General features: G+C 42.4%; 1 protein-coding gene and 1 long non-coding RNA gene across 2 annotated transcripts in view; both read right to left on the minus strand.

Annotated features, from left to right (window-relative positions):
* LOC142068560 (uncharacterized) overlaps positions 1 to 21,326 on the minus strand; it is a 469,584-nt gene that overhangs the window by 354,648 nt on the left and 93,610 nt on the right. The window lies entirely within an intron of this gene.
* Positions 3,297 to 5,130, minus strand: LOC142068491 (uncharacterized). Its single transcript, XM_075117637.1, has 2 exons — positions 4,226 to 5,130; positions 3,297 to 3,838 (listed from the first exon to the last, which is right to left on the minus strand). Exons 1-2 carry the CDS (start codon positions 4,803 to 4,805, stop codon positions 3,297 to 3,299), a joined length of 1,122 nt encoding a protein of 373 aa, XP_074973738.1. The 5' UTR covers positions 4,806 to 5,130.

Here is a 21,326-nt window from a genome sequence, read left to right on the forward strand (position 1 = left end):
GTAGCAGCAACCCCTTGCCTTGTGGCAGCAGACGGTACAGTACGACTGGTAGCCGTCATCGTCATGTCTGAGGTGCTCCTGGTCGCCTCTGTGAGGTCGATCAGGAGCGCCTGGGCAGACATGGGCACAGGGACTAAATTTGGAGTGACTTGACCAGGTCATTCTCTTTAGTCCTGCAGTCAGTCCTATTGAACCGTCTTATGGTGAGCGGGCAGGCGATACGGACTGCTAGCAGTCGTACTGTACCATCTTCTGCCGAGCAGCCATGAGATGTGGATGGCATGCAGTCCTTCTGCACCGTCTGCTGCCAGCCAAAGATGTAAAAGATAGATGGAGTGGGTCAAAACAAGAAATAGACCAGATTTGTTTTGTACTCATTTGCTTCCCCCCCTCCCCTGTCTAGGGGACTCATTCTTCTAGATCACACTGCAGTCACTTACAGAGAAGGTGCAGCGAGGTAAATCTAGCCATGTATCAATCAGAGGCCAGGCTAACCTTCTTGCTCCAATAAGGACAATAACTTAGGTGCACCATTTCTTATTGGAACCCTCCGTGAAGTCCTGCCTGAAATACTCCTTGATGTAAAGCCACCCCCTTTGTTAATTTTAGCTCCCTGAAGCCAACCCTGTAAGCGCCCCTCCCAGCGTCAGAGCAATGGCAAACAATCGGGCATCTGAGAGTGCTGTCCAGAGCAGTCACAATGGAGCACTCTGATGGGGCTAAAACATTGTCGCGGGTGGTTCTGGGTACGTGTCGTCAGGCCCCCGTTCCCTCCCTCCCTCCGTGAAAGCAAGGGCAGACAATCATTTCGCGCCTTTTTTCCTGAGTTACCTGTGCAGACGCCATACCACAGCAAGCATGGAGCCCGCTCAGGTAAGCGTCACCCTATGTCTCCTGGGTGCTGGCAGACGCGGTACGGCTTTGCTGCACAGTAGCAGCAACCCCTTGCCTTCTGGCAGCAGACGGTGCAATACGACTGGTAGTCGTCCTCATCGTGTCCGAGGTGCTCCTGGCCGCGTCGGCTGGGAGCGCCTGGGCAGACATGGGCGCAGGGACTAAATTTGGAGTGACTTGACCAGGTCATTCTCTTTAGTCCTGCAGTCAGTCCTATTGAACCGTCTTATGGTGAGCGGGCAGGCGATACGGACTGCTAGCAGTCGTACTGTACCATCTTCTGCCAGGCAGGCAAGAGATGAGGATTGCTAGCAGTCGTGTTGCACCATCTTCTGCCAGGCAGGCAAGAGATGGGGATGGCTAGCAGTTGTACTGTACCATCTTCTGCCGAGCAGCCATGAGATGTGGATGGCATGCAGTCCTTCTGCACCGTCTGCTGCCAGCCAAAGATGTAAAAGATAGATGGAGTGGGTCAAAACAAGAAATAGACCAGATTTGTTTTGTACTCATTTGCCTCCTCCCCTGTCTAGGGGACTCATTCCTCTAGGTCACACTGCAGTCACTCACAGAGAAGGTGCAGCGAGGTAAATCTAGCCATGTATCAATCAGAGGCCAGGCTAACCTCCTTGTTCCAATAACAACGATAACTTAGGTGCACCATTTCTTATTGGAACCCTCCGTGCAGTCCTGCCTGAAATACTCCTTGATGTACAGGCACCCCCTTTGTTGATTTTAGCTCCCTGAAGCCAACCCTGTAAGCCGTGTCGTCAGTCGCCCCTCCCTCCGTCAGAGCAACGGCAGACAATCGTTCCGCGCCTTTTTTCTGTGCGGACGCCATACCACGGCAAGCATGGAGCCCGCTCAGCTCACTTTGGCAATTAGGAGCACATTAACCACCACACGCATTATTCAGCAGTATATGCAGCACCAGAACATGGCAACGCGATACCGGGCGAGGAGGCGACGTCAGCGCGGTCCCGTGAGTGATCAGGACATGGACACAGATTTCTCTGAAAGCATGGGCCCTGACAATGCATGCATCATGGTGCTAATGGGGCAGGTTCATGCTGTGGAACGCCGATTCTGGGCTCGGGAAACAAGCACAGACTGGTGGGACCGCATAGTGTTGCAGGTCTGGGACGATTCCCAGTGGCTACGAAACTTTCGCATGCGTAAGGGCACTTTCATGGAACTTTGTGACTTGCTTTCCCCTGCCCTGAAGCGCATGAATACCAAGATGAGAGCAGCCCTCACAGTTGAGAAGCGAGTGGCGATAGCCCTGTGGAAGCTTGCAACGCCAGACAGCTACCGGTCAGTTGGGAATCAATTTGGAGTGGGCAAATCTACTGTGGGGGCTGCTGTGATGCAAGTAGCCCACGCAATCAAAGATCTGCTGATATCAAGGGTAGTGACCCTGGGAAATGTGCAGGTCATAGTGGATGGCTTTGCTGCAATGGGATTCCCTAACTGTGGTGGGGCCATAGACGGAACCCATATCCCTATCTTGGCACTGGAGCACCAAGCCGCCGAGTACATAAACCACAAGGGGTACTTTTCGATAGTGCTGCAAGCTCTGGTGGATCACAAGGGACGTTTCACCAACATCAACGTGGGATGGCCGGGAAAGGTGCATGATGCTCGCATCTTCAGGAACTCTGGTCTGTTTCAAAAGCTGCAGGAAGGGACTTTATTCCCAGACCAGAAAATAACTGTTGGGGATGTTGAAATGCCTATATGTATCCTTGGGGACCCAGCCTACCCCTTAATGCCATGGCTCATGAAGCCGTACACAGGCAGCCTGGACAGTGGTCAGGAGCTGTTCAACTACAGGCTGAGCAAGTGCAGAATGGTGGTAGAATGTGCATTTGGACGTTTAAAGGCGCGCTGGCGCAGTTTACTGACTCGCTTAGACCTCAGCGAAACCAATATTCCCACTGTTATTACTGCTTGCTGTGTGCTCCACAATATCTGTGAGAGTAAGGGGGAGACGTTTATGGCGGGGTGGGAGGTTGAGGCAAATCGCCTGGCTGCTGGTTACGCGCAGCCAGACACCAGGGCGGTTAGAAGAGCACAGGAGGGCGCGGTACGCATCAGAGAAGCTTTGAAAAACAGTTTCATGACTGGCCAGGCTACGGTGTGAAAGTTCTGTTTGTTTCTCCTTGATGAACCCCCCCACCCCTTGGTTCACTCTACTTCCCTGTAAGCTAACCACCCTCCCCTCCTCCCTTTAATCATTGCTTGCAGAGCCAATAAAGTCATTGCTGCTTCACAGTCATGCATTCGTTATTCATTCATCACACAAATAGGGGGATGACTACCAAGGTATCCCAGGAGGGGTGGTGGAGGAGGGAAGGAAAATGCCACACAGCACTTTAAGCACAGCACTTTAAAAGTTTACAACTTTAAAATTTATTGAATGACAGCCTTCTTTTTTTTGGGCAATCCTCTGTGGTGGAGTGGCTGGTTGGCCGGAGGCCCCCCCACCGCGTTCTTGGGCGTCTGGGTGTGGAGGCTATGGAACTTGGGGAGGAGGGCGGTTGGTTACAGAGGGACTGCAGTGGCAGTCTGTGCTCCAGCTGCCTTTGCTGCAGCTCAACCATACACTGGAGCATACTGGTTCGGTCCTGCAGCAGCCTCAGCATTGAATCCTGCCTCCTCTCATCACGCTGCCGCCACCTTTGAGCTTCAGCCCTGTCTTCAGCCCGCCACTTACTCTCTTCAGCCCGCCACTTACTCTCTTCAGCCCTCCACCTCTCCTCCCGGTCATTTTGTGCTTTCCTGCACTCTGACATTATTTGCCTCCACGCATTCGTCTGTGCTCTGTCAGTGTGGGAGGACAGCATGAGCTCGGAGAACATTTCATCGCGAGTGCGTTTTTTTTTCTTTCTAAGCTTCACTAGCCTCTGGGAAGGAGAAGATCCTGTAATCATTGAAACACATGCAGCTGGTGGAGAAAAAAAAAGGGACAGCGGTATTTAAAAAGACACATTTTATAAAACAGTCGCTACACTCTTTCAGGGTAAACCTTGCTGTTAACATTACATACATAGCACATGTGCTTTCGTTACAAGGTCGCATTTTGCCTCCTCCCACCGCGTGAACGGATTTTGGTTGAATGCCAGCAAACATACACTGCAATGCTTTGTTCTACAGTGATTCCCCAGTACGTGTTGCTGGCCTGGAGTGGTAAAGTGTCCTACCATGAAGGACGAAATAAGGCTGCCCTCCCCAGAAACCTTTTGCAAAGGCAGAACCGCAAATGCCAGGGCAAAGTAATCCTTTCACATGCTTGCTTTTAAACCATGTATAGCATTTTAAAAGGTACACTCACCAGAGGTCCCTTCTCCGCCTGCTGAGTCCAGGAGGCAGCCTTGGGTGGGTTCGGGGGGTACTGGCTCCAGGTCTAGGGTGAGAAACAGTTCCTGGCTGTCGGGAAAACCGGTTTCTCCGCTTGCTTGCTGTGAGCTATCTACAACCTCCTCATCATCATCTTCTTCGTCCCCAAAACCTACTTCTGTATTGCCTCCATCTCCATTGAAGGAGTCAAACAACACGGCTGGGGTAGTGGTGGCTGAACCCCCTAAAATGGCATGCAGCTCATCATAGAAGCGGCATGTTTGGGGCTCTGACCCAGAGCGGCTGTTCGCCTCTCTGGTTTTCTGGTAGGCTTGCCTCAGCTCCTTCAGTTTCACGCGGCACTGCTTCGGGTCCCTGTTATGGCCTCTGTCCTTCATGCCCTGGGAGATTTTCAGAAAGGTTTTGGCATTTCGAAAACTGGAACGGAGTTCTGATAGCACGGATTCCTCTCCCCAAACAGCGATCAGATCCCGTACCTCCCGTTCAGTCCATGCTGGAGCTCTTTTGCGATTCTGGGACTCCATCATGGTCACCTGTGCTGATGAGCTCTGCATGGTCACCTGCAGCTTGCCACGCTGGCCAAACAGGAAATGAGATTCAAAAGTTCGCGGTTCTTTTCCTGTCTACCTGGCCAGTGCATCTGAATTGAGAGCGCTGTCCAGAGCGGTCAGAATGGAGCACTCTGGGATAGCTCCCGGAGGCCAATACCATCGAATTGTGTCCACAGTACCCCAAATTCGAGCCGGCAACGTCGATTTAAGCGCTAATCCACTTGTCAGGGGTGGAGTAAGGAAATCGATTTTAAGAGCCCTTTAAGTCGAAATAAAGGGCTTCATTGTGTGGACGGGTGCAGGTTTAAATCGATTTAACGCTGCTAAATTCGACCTAAAGTCCTAGTGTAGACCAGGGGTTTGTGTATGTTTGACATTATGTTTGCTGAGGAGGAAAAGGGCCCAGGAGGCAGCTCCCCGGGCATTGTGCCTGTGTCATGAGAGTGCTAAGGGAGCACACACAGAACAGCAGCCACGGGTTCTGCTGGAACCTATTGCACCATGCATTGCCACCCCCAATCCAGTGTCTGACCTGCAGCAGGTACAGGAAGTTGAAAGGGCCCTGGCACTTCTCCCGGCCCCCTTACAGATTCTAGCCTTTGTCCACCAGGAGCATTAGGGGCAGGGCTGGGGTCAGCACTCACATTTACACAAGGCGGAAGAACTCTTCATGCCCCTTAGGTGCAAAGCATGATCTGGCCTTAGACTCAGTATACGGACAATTACAAACACCTTTTTTTCCCCGTATTTGCCAAAAGAATCTGGCAATGAATTTACTATTTTATAAGTAGAGTGGAATCTGCTAGCTGGATGAAATTCACCCTTCCCCTTCTCTCATCTCTGCAAAACTAGAATAAAAGGACCCTGTGCAAAGCAGTTGAGAGAGCAGGAATTCAGCCCACACCCATGGGTAGCACAACCTCTCCACAGTCACTGCTCCAATCGCTGTGCTAGATTACAGATTATCCCCACACTGCACTGCGGTCATGGAGGTACCCAGGCACAGGATACACATACAGACAGATCCACCGGAAGGAGAAGGAGCAGCTTCACTCTCCAAAAGTTCAGAGCGCGGCTGATTTGAAATCGTTGCCATTTGTGTGTGTAAATTATCTGCATACTCTGAAATTCTTCTATTACACTTCTGGAAAACTCTGTCTGATACACTTTTGGATAGTGTTCCCCAATATTTTGAAAGCTGAACTCCTCTTCAGGAAAGTGAAAACAATCCCTCCTCTCCCCGTCCCACCCCGCCACACACACACACACAAGCTTGTCCCCTCCTTTCTCAGGGTATGTCTACACTTAAAACGCTACAGCTGTGGTGCTTCAGCATAGACACTACATATACCGATGGGAGAGGTCCTCCTGTCAGCATAGGTAATCCACCTCCCTGAGAAGCAGGAGCGAGGTCATGGAAGAATTCTTCCATTGACCTAGCACTGCCTACACTGGGGGTTAGTTGGCTTGACTACACCACTCAATGATGTGGATTTTTCACCCCTCTGAGCAACAGAGTTAAGTCAACTAAATTTTCTAGCATAAATCGCTTATGCTTTAATGAGTGCTGAAATAGTTATCAATGCTGATATTGAAAGTATTATCGGTGTCTGCGTTAACACCTATTAAAACAAATTGCGCATTGACGGAGCTATTGTTTCAGATTCTCTGAGAACTCATTGCTACATTGGTTACACTAACCTCAGAAAGTATGCTTCACAACCATAACAGTAGTAACTTACTTATCAAAAATAATGCTGAGATTTGGGAGAGCAATCGAGAGGTTTGTTTGTACCCCAACAGCGAGCCCTTCACACCCTCACGGTCCCCTATCAGTCCCATCAGTGGTAGTAAACTCCCACAGCAAGAAACAGCATTATATTTCCTTATCTTCTGCTTTCTTGCTGCGTTATATGAATAATATTTATAGCAAAGCAATATGCTCACAAACTTCTTTTGCAGTTATCAAAGCATTTAATCAACTGCCAAAATTATTCATTGCTTGTATGCTCTTCCACCACAAATTTTGTCTGTTAATCTAACTTGCCATTGAAAGAGAGATTGTGGCAGGTTTACTCAGTACCAAAAGAACTAGTTAAATAAGGATGGCATTTGATTATTATACTTGTCAATAAAGGGTGGCATAGAGAAGCTTTAGACACTAAAGGTGCAAAACAATTTTTAACAGACCCAGCTGATCACTAAACAGAGATTTTTGTATTCTGTATGTGTCTGTTTTAAAGCAAAAAACAGTAATTTTTCAACACCATTTACTATCATCTTGGAAACAGCATGTTAACAAGATTCTGTTAATGATCATGTTTTGAAAATCAGGCCCTTAGTGTTCCATTACTTACTTTACTACTACTGTAACTATTCCCTCAACAAGAGTATTTTTGCTTACTTCTTTAGATTTCATGGTTTATGTACAGGAAGCCTCATTTAACAGATTCTCTCGTGGGCTCCCCCAATCTTAATTCAGTAGAAAACTGTATATAACTAATGCGCCATCTGGTAACTTCTGCAGTGTAATTTCCCTGAAAAATGTATGCATGATATTAGACATTTTCTATTATAGAGGTGACTATTCCTGCTGCTCTATTTAGGGGTCTGTCTGCATTTCTATTACAATCCCCATTTTTAAGGCACTTATAACTTGTTCATTTAAATTGTACTAAAACTTGACACAGATTCTTTTTTTTGCAAAATATTATTTAAATTATGAATTGGAGTAGGACGTTCAGAAGGGCCAGCACAGTTATCAAACCTTATGATCTTACTAGTCTTTGAACCATAAACCATACTACTGCATATAGTCTGGGGATACACAAGATGTTACCACTGTCATAGGATCACACTATAAGATCATTCTACTCGGGGCCAGCATCTGCCATTCTTATTCTCAGCCAATAGTAGTCCCTTACTTCACTGATATTCTTACTGACTTAATAGGTACCACTGAGACGTATGCCACTGGCTTGAATGGGCTCAGGGTCGAACAATATGACTAAGGATTGCAGAACAACCTTAATGTACAAAAACAGTGCCAGATCTTGAGGGGATTTTGAGGGCAGAGGCGCATGTGGGAGGTGCCCAATCCTGCTTCCATTGGAATCAATAAGTAGTGTCATTTATTTCAAATGGTGTGAGAAAAGATTCTAAATCCTGCAGAATTTCTTGCTTGAATTGTGCATATCAAAATGATACTATGAATAACATGCAAAAATCACATCACCACCCATCTCTCTGCTCACCTCTCTAACCGCCATCTCATGCACCGTCTCAGTACCTGTACTCTCCAGCCAGTACTCATGTGGGCGCCAATCAACCCAAAGGAGCTGAGAAGAATCAGGACCACATTCTCCTTCCCTGCTCAACACTAGCCAGCCTCAGAGGAGAGCATGGTTGTTACGACCCTCAGGAAGTGGATTGGGGAAATTACAACCAAAGGTGTTTGTAGATGCATTCAAGGAAGGGGTCCCAGAAGGCACAGGAACCTCTGTATTCATATATTTGGCAGATGTCGAGGTCTAGCCCTGGTTATAGGAACAATTCCACAAAATTTTGTATATCTGCACCTGATTTTTCAATCAAGCCTTGTTTCCCCACTAGTACTGCAGATTGTTTAGCATTACATTACTTCCAATTAAATATCCAAATAAGAGTCATACCTACATACACTAGACCACAACCTAAGCAACCAGATATTTTATTAATTTTGGAGATCACCATTTCAAGCCTATCCTCAAGTGAGGAGTGTGTGTCCTGGAATGTTTCCATTTTGAATCTGAGAGGTGCTTTTAACTTTTGTTTTGAGTATACTTGTTTAAAAACAGGGAGTATCAGAATCTCCATTCATAGTTAGCACCAGAAGCAACTGAGTGGTTAAAGTACATAAAATCATTTCTCTCTTCTTTTATTTGCCAACATGTTACATCACATCAGAAACCAGTAAACACAGTAGAAGATCATCCTCCCTGATACTTTTAAGAGAGCGCAAAACACTTGGGGACAGATGCTCAGCTGCTTTATAGCCATTCATCTGTGGCTTTATGGTTATAATATGCCATGGTTACCTATTTCCTTTTCTCTGTAGTCCATATAACCTTCTTTCAGCATACTAGGTTCTATATGAATCCCTTTGGTCCCTGAGTGTGCCCCAGGGCTGGCCTTAACAGTTAAAGTTACTATTTCTTCCCATCCCCACTAATTTCTAAGTGATATGCTGAAACATACAAAGTCAAATAAAGGGATTACATCAAGTGTTGCCTAATTGCTACTGGTTTCTGCATTTGCTTCTTGTTAACAGAACTTTCTAGATACACGGTCAGGTTTTCATGTTATACTCATATAAAAAGGTGAAAAACGACAAAAAAGCCACCCTCACAAAAATATCTGGCAGTAAAGACCATTTTATTTGCCCCTTGTGCTTTGCCTGAAATGAAAGCAACATATTTTTTCCCCTCAACACACACACACACAATACTTTGTGGGTTTGTTTTTCTAACATTTGTAATACTGAGCAAAAAGGAATTTCTGAGAAATGCTTCCTGCACTCTTTATAGTTATATAGTGAGTCATTATATTACTTAATTAAAGTTAATACCTTCCCTTAACCTCATCTTTCCAAGAGAGACAAATATTGTAATGCTTGCAGAGCAATCTAATTGGCTTCAAAACTGCCTCAAAGCAGCCACTCAATGCACTTATGAATCATATCTAAGCTCTTAAAATATTTAGGCTTTTTCAAGTCTTTGAAATATAATCACTTATGTAAATAGAATACATCTCAAGATATTTCCCCAATATATTACATTCCATTATACTGAAAAATTATTTTTTGTAAAATAGATAACACAAAATATGTACACAGCCATATATGTGATTCCTATTATAGTGAAATTTAAGGACTGTACAGAGAACTATATCAATATATAATCATCATATTGAAACACTGTTCTCATTCATTCTTGGGCCCACAGCTTCTTTTGCTGGCTTCAGTGCCTCTTCCTCATTACAGTGGCACATAAGGACTTTGGCCAACATTTTCATACTAAGGTGCCTACAGTTAGGTACCTACAGGAAAGTGGTATTCAGTCATTTAGAGAAGAGTGGCCTTCCGGTCATTAAATGCTGATTTCTCCCAATGACATCAGTGGAAGGAATGGATGCTCAGAGCCTCTGAAAAAAAGGCCATTTTTATTCAGAGGTCTACATATTGATTTAGGAGCCTAATATTAGGTACTCAGATTTAAAATGCTGGCCCCAGTGCTACTATATAAAGACATGGATCACCCTGAGGCTGTTCTAATGAATAAACTGAACATCTGCTGGGAGAACACTAGGCTAAAACTTAGAAGATGAGCTTCAATGCAGAAATGCACTAGTGAGTTAATTATCTATGTCTGATTTTTACATTGCACTCCACTAAAGTAGGAGACCTTTAAATTGAACAGTAGGTTAAATTAGACCAATTAATGACCCAAACTTAACACTTTGTATTAAATCAGGCACTCTTATCCTTGTTCAATTCAGGAACTGCTATTGGTGTTTTGCTAGTAAGTGGTGTCAGGCTGGCTCAGCACTAATTAATTCACACCTTATGGTTATAAACCAGGCATAATTAACCTGAACAATGCTGAGTCTTTTGTACTTATTTTCACTACCATTTGCTCACAGGAAAACTGTTCTTCCTTTTTATCTAAAGAGCAAACACATCAAAATAAAAAGGGATCCTACTGCTGAGAAAGCAACAACCCTCCAGTACTCTTAGCTGAACCACACCGATACTGGGATGTAGTCAATTTACAGGTTGCGGCTGTCTGAAAGTAAATGAGCCAGGAGAGGATTCTGAAGGGCCTGAAGAGAACACTAGAGAGTTGACTCCTAGCTGTCTGTTGACTGCCGATGATGTTCAGGAGGCACTGCTGACAATATACAAAGCTAAGGAACAACATTCAAACCATCCATAAGATTGCAAACAATGCAAAAACTGTGGTTCTCCTCTCTTCTGCTGTAGCAAAATCTTATATTGGGGTCTTTATTCAACCTGATAAGTACAATAGGACATAGATTATTTGAATTAATAGTCATATTACATTATATTTAAATTAATTTTATTGAGCAGATTGGATAGAGGAGATACAATTCCATATTTTAAATATTCTCTCTTCTGAAATAGTATTACTTTGAAAAATATTAGTACAGAGAAATACTGGAACATCTTAAGAGGCAAGGTGACTTTCCCTAATATGTCTCTATGCCTACGCACTGCAACCTGTGAGTATTATGTTATGTTCCAAAAACCGTATGTGAAAGTCTCAGTCCTGGAAACAACTATCTAAGTGCTTAACATAAAATCCATGAGCACTCCTACTGATTGCATAAAATGTATGTGCCTAAAAGTTAAACATACATGTAAGATTGAGGCCTAAGATGGCCTACTGTATGATGACATTGACAATATAAAATCAGAGATGAGAAAGTCTGCCAATAGGCCAGGTGGTTGGACAATAGCTATTAGTGAACGCTATGATGTACTCAGGCTTGAAAATCCCCTGTTCCCCTCAACCCAAACACACTCTCCTTCCCCTCATTTTCATGCAACCACATGAAATAAGAAAAGATTCATAAAGTCTTGGTATGAGCTTACTGTATACTACAGACAGCAGATGGGGGTAAAACTAGAATCTTAAGGTGGGATTTTCAAAAATGTTTACTTAAGTTAGGCACCTTACTCTCATTGACTTTTGAAAACCCCACCATTGAAAAGAAGTGTTTTTGAGATCTGCATCCTTTCAAATTTGGGGGTTGAGTATGGGGGAAGACTCCAATCTCATGCTACAAACACAGTGCTACAGTTTAGGTTCTGGGTCAGTCCAAAATCAAAAAGGTTTATTTTCCAGTTTGGAAATGGTTTCAAACTGGCAAGAATAGTTTTCAACTTAAAGAACAGTATTTAGAGTAAACCTTAACCCAGCAAATATGAGCAAAACATGAAACCATCACTAACATATGTCTGGTGGAGTCTGATACACCATTATTACTTCAGTACTGATATTCAGATATGCACATAGTTCAAGCTCCACAATGTTTATTAGTGAAAAGATAGCTTAGCTTTTAAGGAAAACTAAACAAAAGCAAAGCAAAATGGGAATTTCCAACAGCAGAAAATCATAGTTCTCAGATACCACCATGATGGATGAGTTATAAAGACTTAGGTAGATAAATCATAGCACTCCACAGAAAAATAGGGGTTTTGTACATACTTTTAGAAACATGAAGAGATATCCTAGGCATTCTTTCCCCTGGACTACACATAGCTAATTTGATTAATCTTTTAGGGTGTATGTGGCACTTACTCACTTTTATCTTTCAGATTATTTCTGTGTCTAATTAACAAAATTACATACATGTCAAACAATACATGGAACCCTTCACACAATAATTTATCACTTACAGAGTTATTAATAACTGTTTTATTTCAGAAAGGATGAAGTGTATACAACAGAAGGGAGGCTTTGGTAATATCTACAGAGATATTCCCATGGGGCATTTGTTTGGCATGGGAAGCAAAAGCGAGCCCAGACGTGGATCCAAAGAGAACCAAATGTTGTTTTATGTTCATTTAAGTGTGTGCTTTTCTGAACCACAAGAGCTGTTATATTTTGGTCAGAGCTCCTGAATGGAATGAAACAATAACTAGCAGAATTAGATGGTAAGAAGAACAGCATCTGAACCTTAATGAGGACCATGCTGACAGAATACAGACCATGAAGTTTGGGGGGGGGGAGGAAAACCTTTTGTAGTGATAATCAAGGTGGGCCATTTCCAGCAGTTAACAGGAATGTCCAAGGAGCAGTGTGTGTGTGGGGGGGGGGGGGGGGGGCGGGACAGCCTCTTCTGGGCTCAGTGTTTACTTCAAATCAGTCTTCAGTATTCTCAGTTTTTTGGGGGGACCAGAAATGTGCAGGGCATTCTGGGATAGTTCAAATGCAGAGAAGCTCCAGAACATACAAGATTTGAAACCCTCATCTGATTACTTGCTAAAGCTGTACAGTATAATCAATGAAGGTGGGATTCCTTTGTAGGTTTGGAAGAGGGATGTTGGAGGCAGATGCCTATTGTGTGGCAGCAGGGAGGCACAGTGTGTGGGAATCCATGCAATACTGGAAGTGAAGGGGTTTGATTTGGTTTTTGGTAAAGTGCTTTGAGACAGCTAGATAATTCTTTTGTAATAAAGAGCTATACTAATTTATTATTTAAGTGGTTTGGTCTACCACGGTTTCAGTTGGGGGTGCTTATAAATTGGTATAGTTCATTTTACTTCCCGTTCAGAAATAAGATCTAGTGGTATAAGGCACTATAGAAGTGTAACTGTACCAACTCCTCCTAGTGTGGCACTGCTTTAACTATACAGTAGATCACATCACATCACACACGAAAAACCAACATCTATATGGAAATAGGGAAGTGTTTGGAATATATGGAAAGCATAGTGTTAACAAGAAGCAACCAAAAGATGGGGACTATAGTGAACTTCTCAATGATTTGTGCACTGGGAATTGTACACTTTCCTCATTAGACTAATTGATTAGCAGCCTAGGTAGGAATTGTGCATATGTCACTACGAATGCTGCACAGACATGCACAGCTGTCAGCATCAGGTATGATGCCATCATGTTGAATGCCTACAGTATCTGCATATGATACCTTCAATAATGATATGTTAGTTAGGGATGGAAAAGTAATACTGAAATATATCTAAATAAATTAGATTGATTCCAGATTACTGAGAAGCAGCAGCCAGAAAATGGTCTGGGTTATGCAACATAAGATTTCCAGAGCAACATGGATAGATAACGTGCTGGAGTTCAGAAAAACAGTTGAGTAATGCCACAGGGATCTGAGCTAGATGTAGTGAATGGTCCAGTGGGATGTAGGAAGGACTTTAGAAAAATGCACTATAGTTTGTGAAAAGTAATTTCAGTAAAATATTATTAATAGTGAGAAACCAATATTGATTTGGCCTTTCCCGTGACTTTTTAGAAATGTGATAGGAGAAATTGGCATCTTCCTATTGGAAGACCAGAAGTAGCCTGGAGGATGGTTTGGGTTAAGAAATAAGAAGAAATTAAGTTAACTTAGACTCCAAACGTAAGTGTAGAGGAATATGGGAAATTGAAGTTGACAATGTGAGAAAAGTCAAAGATAAATCGGAGACAGTGTCTTATGGGAAAGTAAGAGCTAGCAAGCATGTGATCCAGGGTTAGGTTACGGTTAGGTTTTGGTTATAAATGGCTTAAGCAAGGTTTATAATAAGTGTTTTTGAGATATGTGAATGTTCTATTCAAATGCTATCTATATTGATAATTATGGGAAGGACATGGAGACAAATGTTAATTTAAATAGTGTGTAATGTAAAGAGCCAATAAGAAGGTGGTGGAAAGATAATTATGGTAGAGGAAAGTTTAATATTAATTAATATTATAATGGATTATAAAAGGAGTAGTTTTGCTAAATTGCAGGAGAACTCCAATTAACATCCAAAGGTAGGTTCCAGGGTTATAAGGCTGTACTTCACTCTCATCAGTAGACTGATCACCCGTTGATGCATTATTTCATCTTTGAGTGTAAGTATAATTGTGTATGTGGAAATTGCAAGCCTGTTTGCTAAATTAATCCTTTTTCTTTTTAATAAAATTTGGTTCTATTATTCATAATGTCACCTAGTGGTCCTCTACTAAATAAGTTTTCTGTATCCAACCTAAAGGCACAAACCTGAAAACTTAGTTGGGTTTTATTACACCCTTATCTTTAAAACTTTAATATTAATTGGGAACATTTCAACATAAAGGTTACAAGAAGTTAAACAGATGACCACCTTTAAAAGTCTAGTTTCCAGTTAGATAGTGTGATGAATCAATTGTCCAGACATAACAGTGTACTGGAATTGTACACCTCCCCCATTACGCTATAGAAGTGGTGAATTGTAGACACAATCATTTGTCATACCACGTGTCACTATTCTTGAATTATTTTATGAATTGGTAATAATTTCCATCACACATATTTTATGCGACAGAGAAAAGTTTCCACTTTTTGTGGCACAAAGCAAACTGTATCTGTTTAAAACCAGTCTCCACCTGCCAAACTGTGTAGAATCATAGAACTACAGGAATGACTGACCTAGCATTATAGTTTCATCTTCAACAAGTCACTTTACTAAATACTCAAAAAACATCTCTTCATTTCATTTCACTTCACTTCACAGCAGAACTCAGACGTGGGAGTCAAAGAGAGAGAGAGACAAAGAATAAGAATGTGTGCAACTGAACAGGGCAAGAAGGAGACTGTGCAGTGCTTGCCTCTTTTAAATCAACCTTTTACTCTCAGTGGCATCTAAGATGATGCCATGATTTCTTATTCTACAAATAGGTAAATAGGTAAATAACTATGGTACATCGGACCCCAATGTGTGATTACCCACATCTGTTTTTCAGTCTCATTAGGTGACAGACAGACATGAGCTTAGAGGAAAGCAGGACATTCATAGAAACGTTTGTGGGTGATAAGCAAATCAATACACCTGGATGCAAAAGGGGAGTGTGTGAAAAATAATGCAACATTTATCACCACTGTAGCAAACCACAAATGAAGCAGCAGTCCTTGCTCATGTATGGTATCTCCATAAAAATCATGGTCTTCACAAATTTCTGTACCACATAAAGTACATGAATGGATACCACTGGTGGGTGAGGGAAGCAACATGCCACATTTCCATACTCAAATGCATTCTTACATCCATCCCATATGTTCACATGTATTGTTTCCCCAGATATAATTATTGTATTCCCCTGTAACTTTCTTAAATACTTTGTTGAATTTTGTCATTACTGTTCAAATGAGTCAAATAAAACAGTTTATTCATTCAGGATCCACAATAGCTTCCACTCAAGAGTTTCTAAAATAAAACTCCTAGGTGGCATGGGGACTTATAACCACACATGGATCCTGCCTCAGACTTCTCCTACATCATGCATATGCAAATAGCTTTGCAAGTACTAAATCCTTGCTATCCCCATTAGAGTTATAATCCTAGCATCATTTTAGCAACCAGAGCCAGGACATCCTAGAATTCTGGAAAAGCCACTGTATAACTCTTTGCTAAACAGGTTTCAGAGGAACAGCCATGTTAGTCTGTATTCGCAAAAAGAAAAGGAGTACTTGTGGCACCTTAGAGACTAACCAATTTATTTGAGCATGAGCTTTCGTGAGCTACAGCTCACTTCATCAGATGTTTACCGTGGAAACTGCAGCAGACTTTATATACACACAGAGAATATGAAACAATACCTCCTCCCACCCCACTGTCCTGCTGGTAATAGCTTATCTAAAGTGATCAACAGGTGGGCCATTTCCAGCACAAATCCAGGTTTTCTCACCCTCCACCCCCCACACAAATTCACTCTCCTGCTGGTGCTAGCCCATCCAAAGTGACAACTCTTTACATAATCAAGTAGGGCTATTTCCTGCATAGATCCAGGTTTTCTCACATCCCCCCCACCCCCATACACACACAAACTCACTCTCCTGCTGGTAATAGCTCATCTAAACTGACCACTCTCCAAGTTTAAATCCAAGTTAAACCAGAACATCGGGGGGGGGGGGTAGGAAAAAACAAGAAGAAACAGGCTACCTTGCATAATGACTTAGCCACTCCCAGTCTCTATTTAAGCCTAAATTAATAGTATCCAGTTTGCAAATGAATTCCAATTCAGCAGTTTCTCGCTGGAGTCTGGATTTGAAGTTTTTTTGTTTTAAGATAGCGACCTTCATGTCTGTGATTGCGTGACCAGAGAGATTGAAGTGTTCTCCGACTGGTTTATGAATGTTATAATTCTTGACATCTGATTTGTGTCCATTTATTCTTTTACGTAGAGACTGTCCAGTTTGACCAATGTACATGGCAGAGGGGCATTGCTGGCACATGATGGCATATATCACATTGGTGGATGTGCAGGTGAACGAGCCTCTGATAGTGTGGCTGATGTTATTAGATATGATGTTATTACAACGCTTCCTCAGCTCTCGTCCCCTAAAGCCCCTACTCTACTTGCGCTATATTGATGACATCTTCATCATCTGGACCCATGGAAAAGAAGCCCTTGAGGAATTCCACCACGATTTCAACAATTTCCATCCCACCACCAACCTCAGCCTGGTCCAGTCCACACAAGAGATCCACTTCCTGGACACTACAGTGCTAATAAACAATGGCCACATAAACACCACCCTATACCGGAAACCTACTGACCGCTATTCCTACCTGCATGCCTCCAGCTTTCACCCTGACCACACCACACGATCCATCGTCTACAGCCAAGCTCTGCGATACAACCGCATTTGCTCCAACCCCTCAGACAGAGACAAACACCTACAAGATCTCTGTCAAGCTTTCTTACAACTACAATACCCACCTGCAGAAGTAAAGAAACAGATTGATAGAGCCAGAAGAGTTCCCAGAAGTTACCTACTACAGGACAGGCCTAACAAAGAAAACAACAGAACGCCACTAGCGGTCACCTTCAGCCCCCAACTAAAACCCCTCCAACGCATTATTAAGGATCTACAACCTATCCTAAAGGATGACCCAACACTCTCACAAGTCTTGGGAGACAGGCCAGTCCTTGCCTACAGACAGCCCCGCAATCTGAAGCAAATACTCACCAACAACCACATACCACACAACAGAACCACTAACCCAGGAACTTATCCTTGCAACAAAGCCCGTTGCCAATTGTGCCCACATATCTATTCAGGGGACACCATCACAGGGCCTAATAACATCAGCCACACTATCAGAGGCTCGTTCACCTGCACATCCACCAATGTGATATATGCCATCATGTGCCAGCAATGCCCCTCTGCCATGTACATTGGTCAAACTGGACAGTCTCTACGTAAAAGAATAAATGGACACAAATCAGATGTCAAGAATTATAACATTCATAAACCAGTCGGAGAACACTTCAATCTCTCTGGTCACGCAATCACAGACATGAAGGTCGCTATCTTAAAACAAAAAAACTTCAAATCCAGACTCCAGCGAGAAACTGCTGAATTGGAATTCATTTGCAAACTGGATACTATTAATTTAGGCTTAAATAGAGACTGGGAGTGGCTAAGTCATTATGCAAGGTAGCCTGTTTCTTCTTGTTTTTTCCTACCCCCCCCCCCCGATGTTCTGGTTTAACTTGGATTTAAACTTGGAGAGTGGTCAGTTTAGATGAGCTATTACCAGCAGGAGAGTGAGTTTGTGTGTGTATGGGGGTGGGGGGGATGTGAGAAAACCTTGATCTATGCAGGAAATAGCCCTACTTGATTATGTAAAGAGTTGTCACTTTGGATGGGCTAGCACCAGCAGGAGAGTGAATTTGTGTGGGGGGTGGAGGGTGAGAAAACCTGGATTTGTGCTGGAAATGGCCCACCTGTTGATCACTTTAGATAAGCTATTACCAGCAGGACAGTGGGGTGGGAGGAGGTATTGTTTCATATTCTCTGTGTGTATATAAAGTCTGCTGCAGTTTCCACGGTAAACATCTGATGAAGTGAGCTGTAGCTCACGAAAGCTCATGCTCAAATAAATTGGTTAGTCTCTAAGGTGCCACAAGTACTCCTTTTCTCTTTGCTAAACAGCTCTCCTAAGATAGTTTAAGTTATTACATAATTTAGCCCCCCTCCTTCTTTTTTAAAGAAACAACCCATGCTTTAATATGGAGTTTCTGAGGGGAAAGCTGAACTTGGTGAACACATTTCCCTATTTAGTTAAGTAAACAAGTATAAGAGAATGGTTTATGGCTTTATGATGACTAAAAGAGGAAGTGGCAGGAAAAATTGAGGGAAGCAGAATAAAGTTGTAGCAGCATAAATCATATACTATCCATAACTTGATGCTTGTTTCTATTCTACAAAGAGTTCTTAACTTGGCAAGTAAAATGACAAGTTAGCTCCAATTCCCTTGTTCTTGCAGACAGCCGCAGGGAAGATTAGAAAGCGGGAACACCACTTTGTTCTGTTCTCAAGCAGTCAATTCAACCTGCTGCACAGAATATTTTCAGGTTTGAGAGTAAGGCTAGAGGAGAAAAAGGGATCCTAGAGCAGTGGTTCTCAACCAAGGGTACGCCTATCCCTTGGGGCATGCAGTGGTCTTCTAGGGGGTAGAAGATCAACTCATCTAGATGTTTGCCTAGTTTTACAACAGGCTATATAAAAGCAGTGCAAACTATAATTTCATACGGACAATGACTTGTTTATACTGCTCTATATACTATACACCGAAATGTAAGTACAGTATTTATATTCCAATTGATTTATTTTATAATGATACATAAAAATGAGAAAGTAAGCAATTTGTCAGTAATAGTGTGCTGTGACACTTTTGTATTTTTATGTCTGATTTTGCTAGCAAATAGTTTTTAAGTGAGGTGAAACTTGGGGTATGCAAGACAAATCAGACTCTGAAAGGGGTACAGTAGTCTGGAAAGGTTGAGAGCCACTGTCCTAGAGTCTCCCCAGAGGGAACTAGAAGGAAAGAAGTTGTGGAAAGAATATCTGACAGTGATGATGTAAATGTTATCTTAATTATTACACTTCTATAACATATAATCAAGCCATACATTTTTAATGGGTGGGGTAAATAAAGCCCACTGATGATGGTGTTATTGCAGTTATACTCTGAATGCTTTTTGTTGCAATTCACCTGGTTCTGCTCTCCCTTATACCAGTGTAATTCCATTGAGACCAGGGTAGGACTTGTGCAAGATCAAAATTAGGCCAAATTGTGATCACGCTAATCTATGCAGGTGGATCTTTATGCCCACATGGAGCCCCAATGAAATATTTAGTCTACAGAGAATGCAGAGGAAAGGTAAAACAAAGGGCCTGATACTCCTGACTTCCACCTTATATGGCCATTTATTGAATCAGAATGGTATTACTCTGCACCAAATTTGCACAGCAGTAAAGGACTATACAGTGCATAAGACAATGCAGAATCAGGCCTAGTCTTTGGAACACTTGTTGAATACATAGGAGTGATAAACAGCCAGCTAAAATATTTTAACTTAACTCTTTTGAGATAGCATTGACTAGTGTTATAAAGGAAAATAGTTTGAGCCAGATCTGTCTCCCTGAAGATTGCTCCAATGTAGGAGAACCCCTGAGTGTGGGAGCACTGCGGTCATGCCAATACTATTCCCATTCTTGTCCCCCTCAGTATCCAGTGATTCCCAGTGATTTCCCCAGTGGGAAACTAAATTGAAGTTAGAACAGCCCAAAGGCTGCTTTTATTTAAATTGGCGACTGGATCGGGGAGCAAAAACATGCCTTACCTCTACCTTGTCCATGTACCACTCCTCCAAATCCTGCAAGAAGCATAGCTCAGTTGGAATGAAGGATCTAGATCTAGATTTCATGTAAAGATCCTGTTTCCGGAAATGAGCTTCTAAATCAATGATATTCTTAGAATCTCTATAAACAATCCATTAGGTGAGTTAGATTTTTATAAGTTTATAAAAATGCTTCTTGATTGCTGAATCAAAAACTTGGTGATTTGGGCCAACATTCAGGAAAGCATTTAAGCATGTGCTTAAATTTAATCATGTTTAAAATCCATTGATTTCACTAGGACTGGAAAATGTGCTTAAACACTTTCCTGAATAAAGAATGGCCTCCGGAATCAGGGCCTTAATTTGACTTACAAATATCTTCGAAATATAGAATCCTGATTTTTTTAAATTTGATACAATGTATTGTTTGTTTATCATTTCATTTTTATTTAATGTAAAACCAAACAATTGACATTCTATAGGCTCATAAAACCTCCAGCAGCTGTCAGCATAATAGCCCCTTTAACCTCCTGCTGTGATTACCCTGCAAGCAAGCACTTTAAAACTCACCAGGCTTGGGTGGAAGTCATTTTTCATAACAAAGCTGACAGCTGAGGTGGTGGCTGGGGGTGGGGGTAGGATGTTTCATCCTAATTAGATTGTATCCCACCATATGGAATTTTTCCTATCAACCACAACAAAATTTTAAACTCTCCCCTAAACTTAACACTGTTCAGCTTTTCATGGATATCAATTAAGTTTCTCCTCTGAGCCCTAGTGCCAATTCTGTTCTTTCCCTTCTTTTCCACTTTGAGTACTTCTCACCTCCAAACTCTAAGTACGAATCCAGATTCACCAGCTGATTTTCTTTCCCTAATGGCTGATTTCTCCTCACTTTCTCTCTCATGAAGGCAATACTCTACTTGCCAGTCTTAAATCACGCTGCTTATTTTTGATTACTTTTTTATTGGCAACCATTATGGCTTCACACCTGATTCTCGACTGTTCATTTGTTGGTTATTTCGTTATCAGCAAAAGAACAAATGCCAGGAAGAGTTACAGTTAGCAAGTTCTATTATTATGCCAATTACTTAATTTTATTTTACATAATTTAAACAATGACAATATGTTGACA

This window comes from Caretta caretta, chromosome 11 (assembly GCF_965140235.1).
Source record: "Caretta caretta isolate rCarCar2 chromosome 11, rCarCar1.hap1, whole genome shotgun sequence".
Classification (NCBI taxonomy): Eukaryota; Metazoa; Chordata; order Testudines; family Cheloniidae; genus Caretta; species Caretta caretta.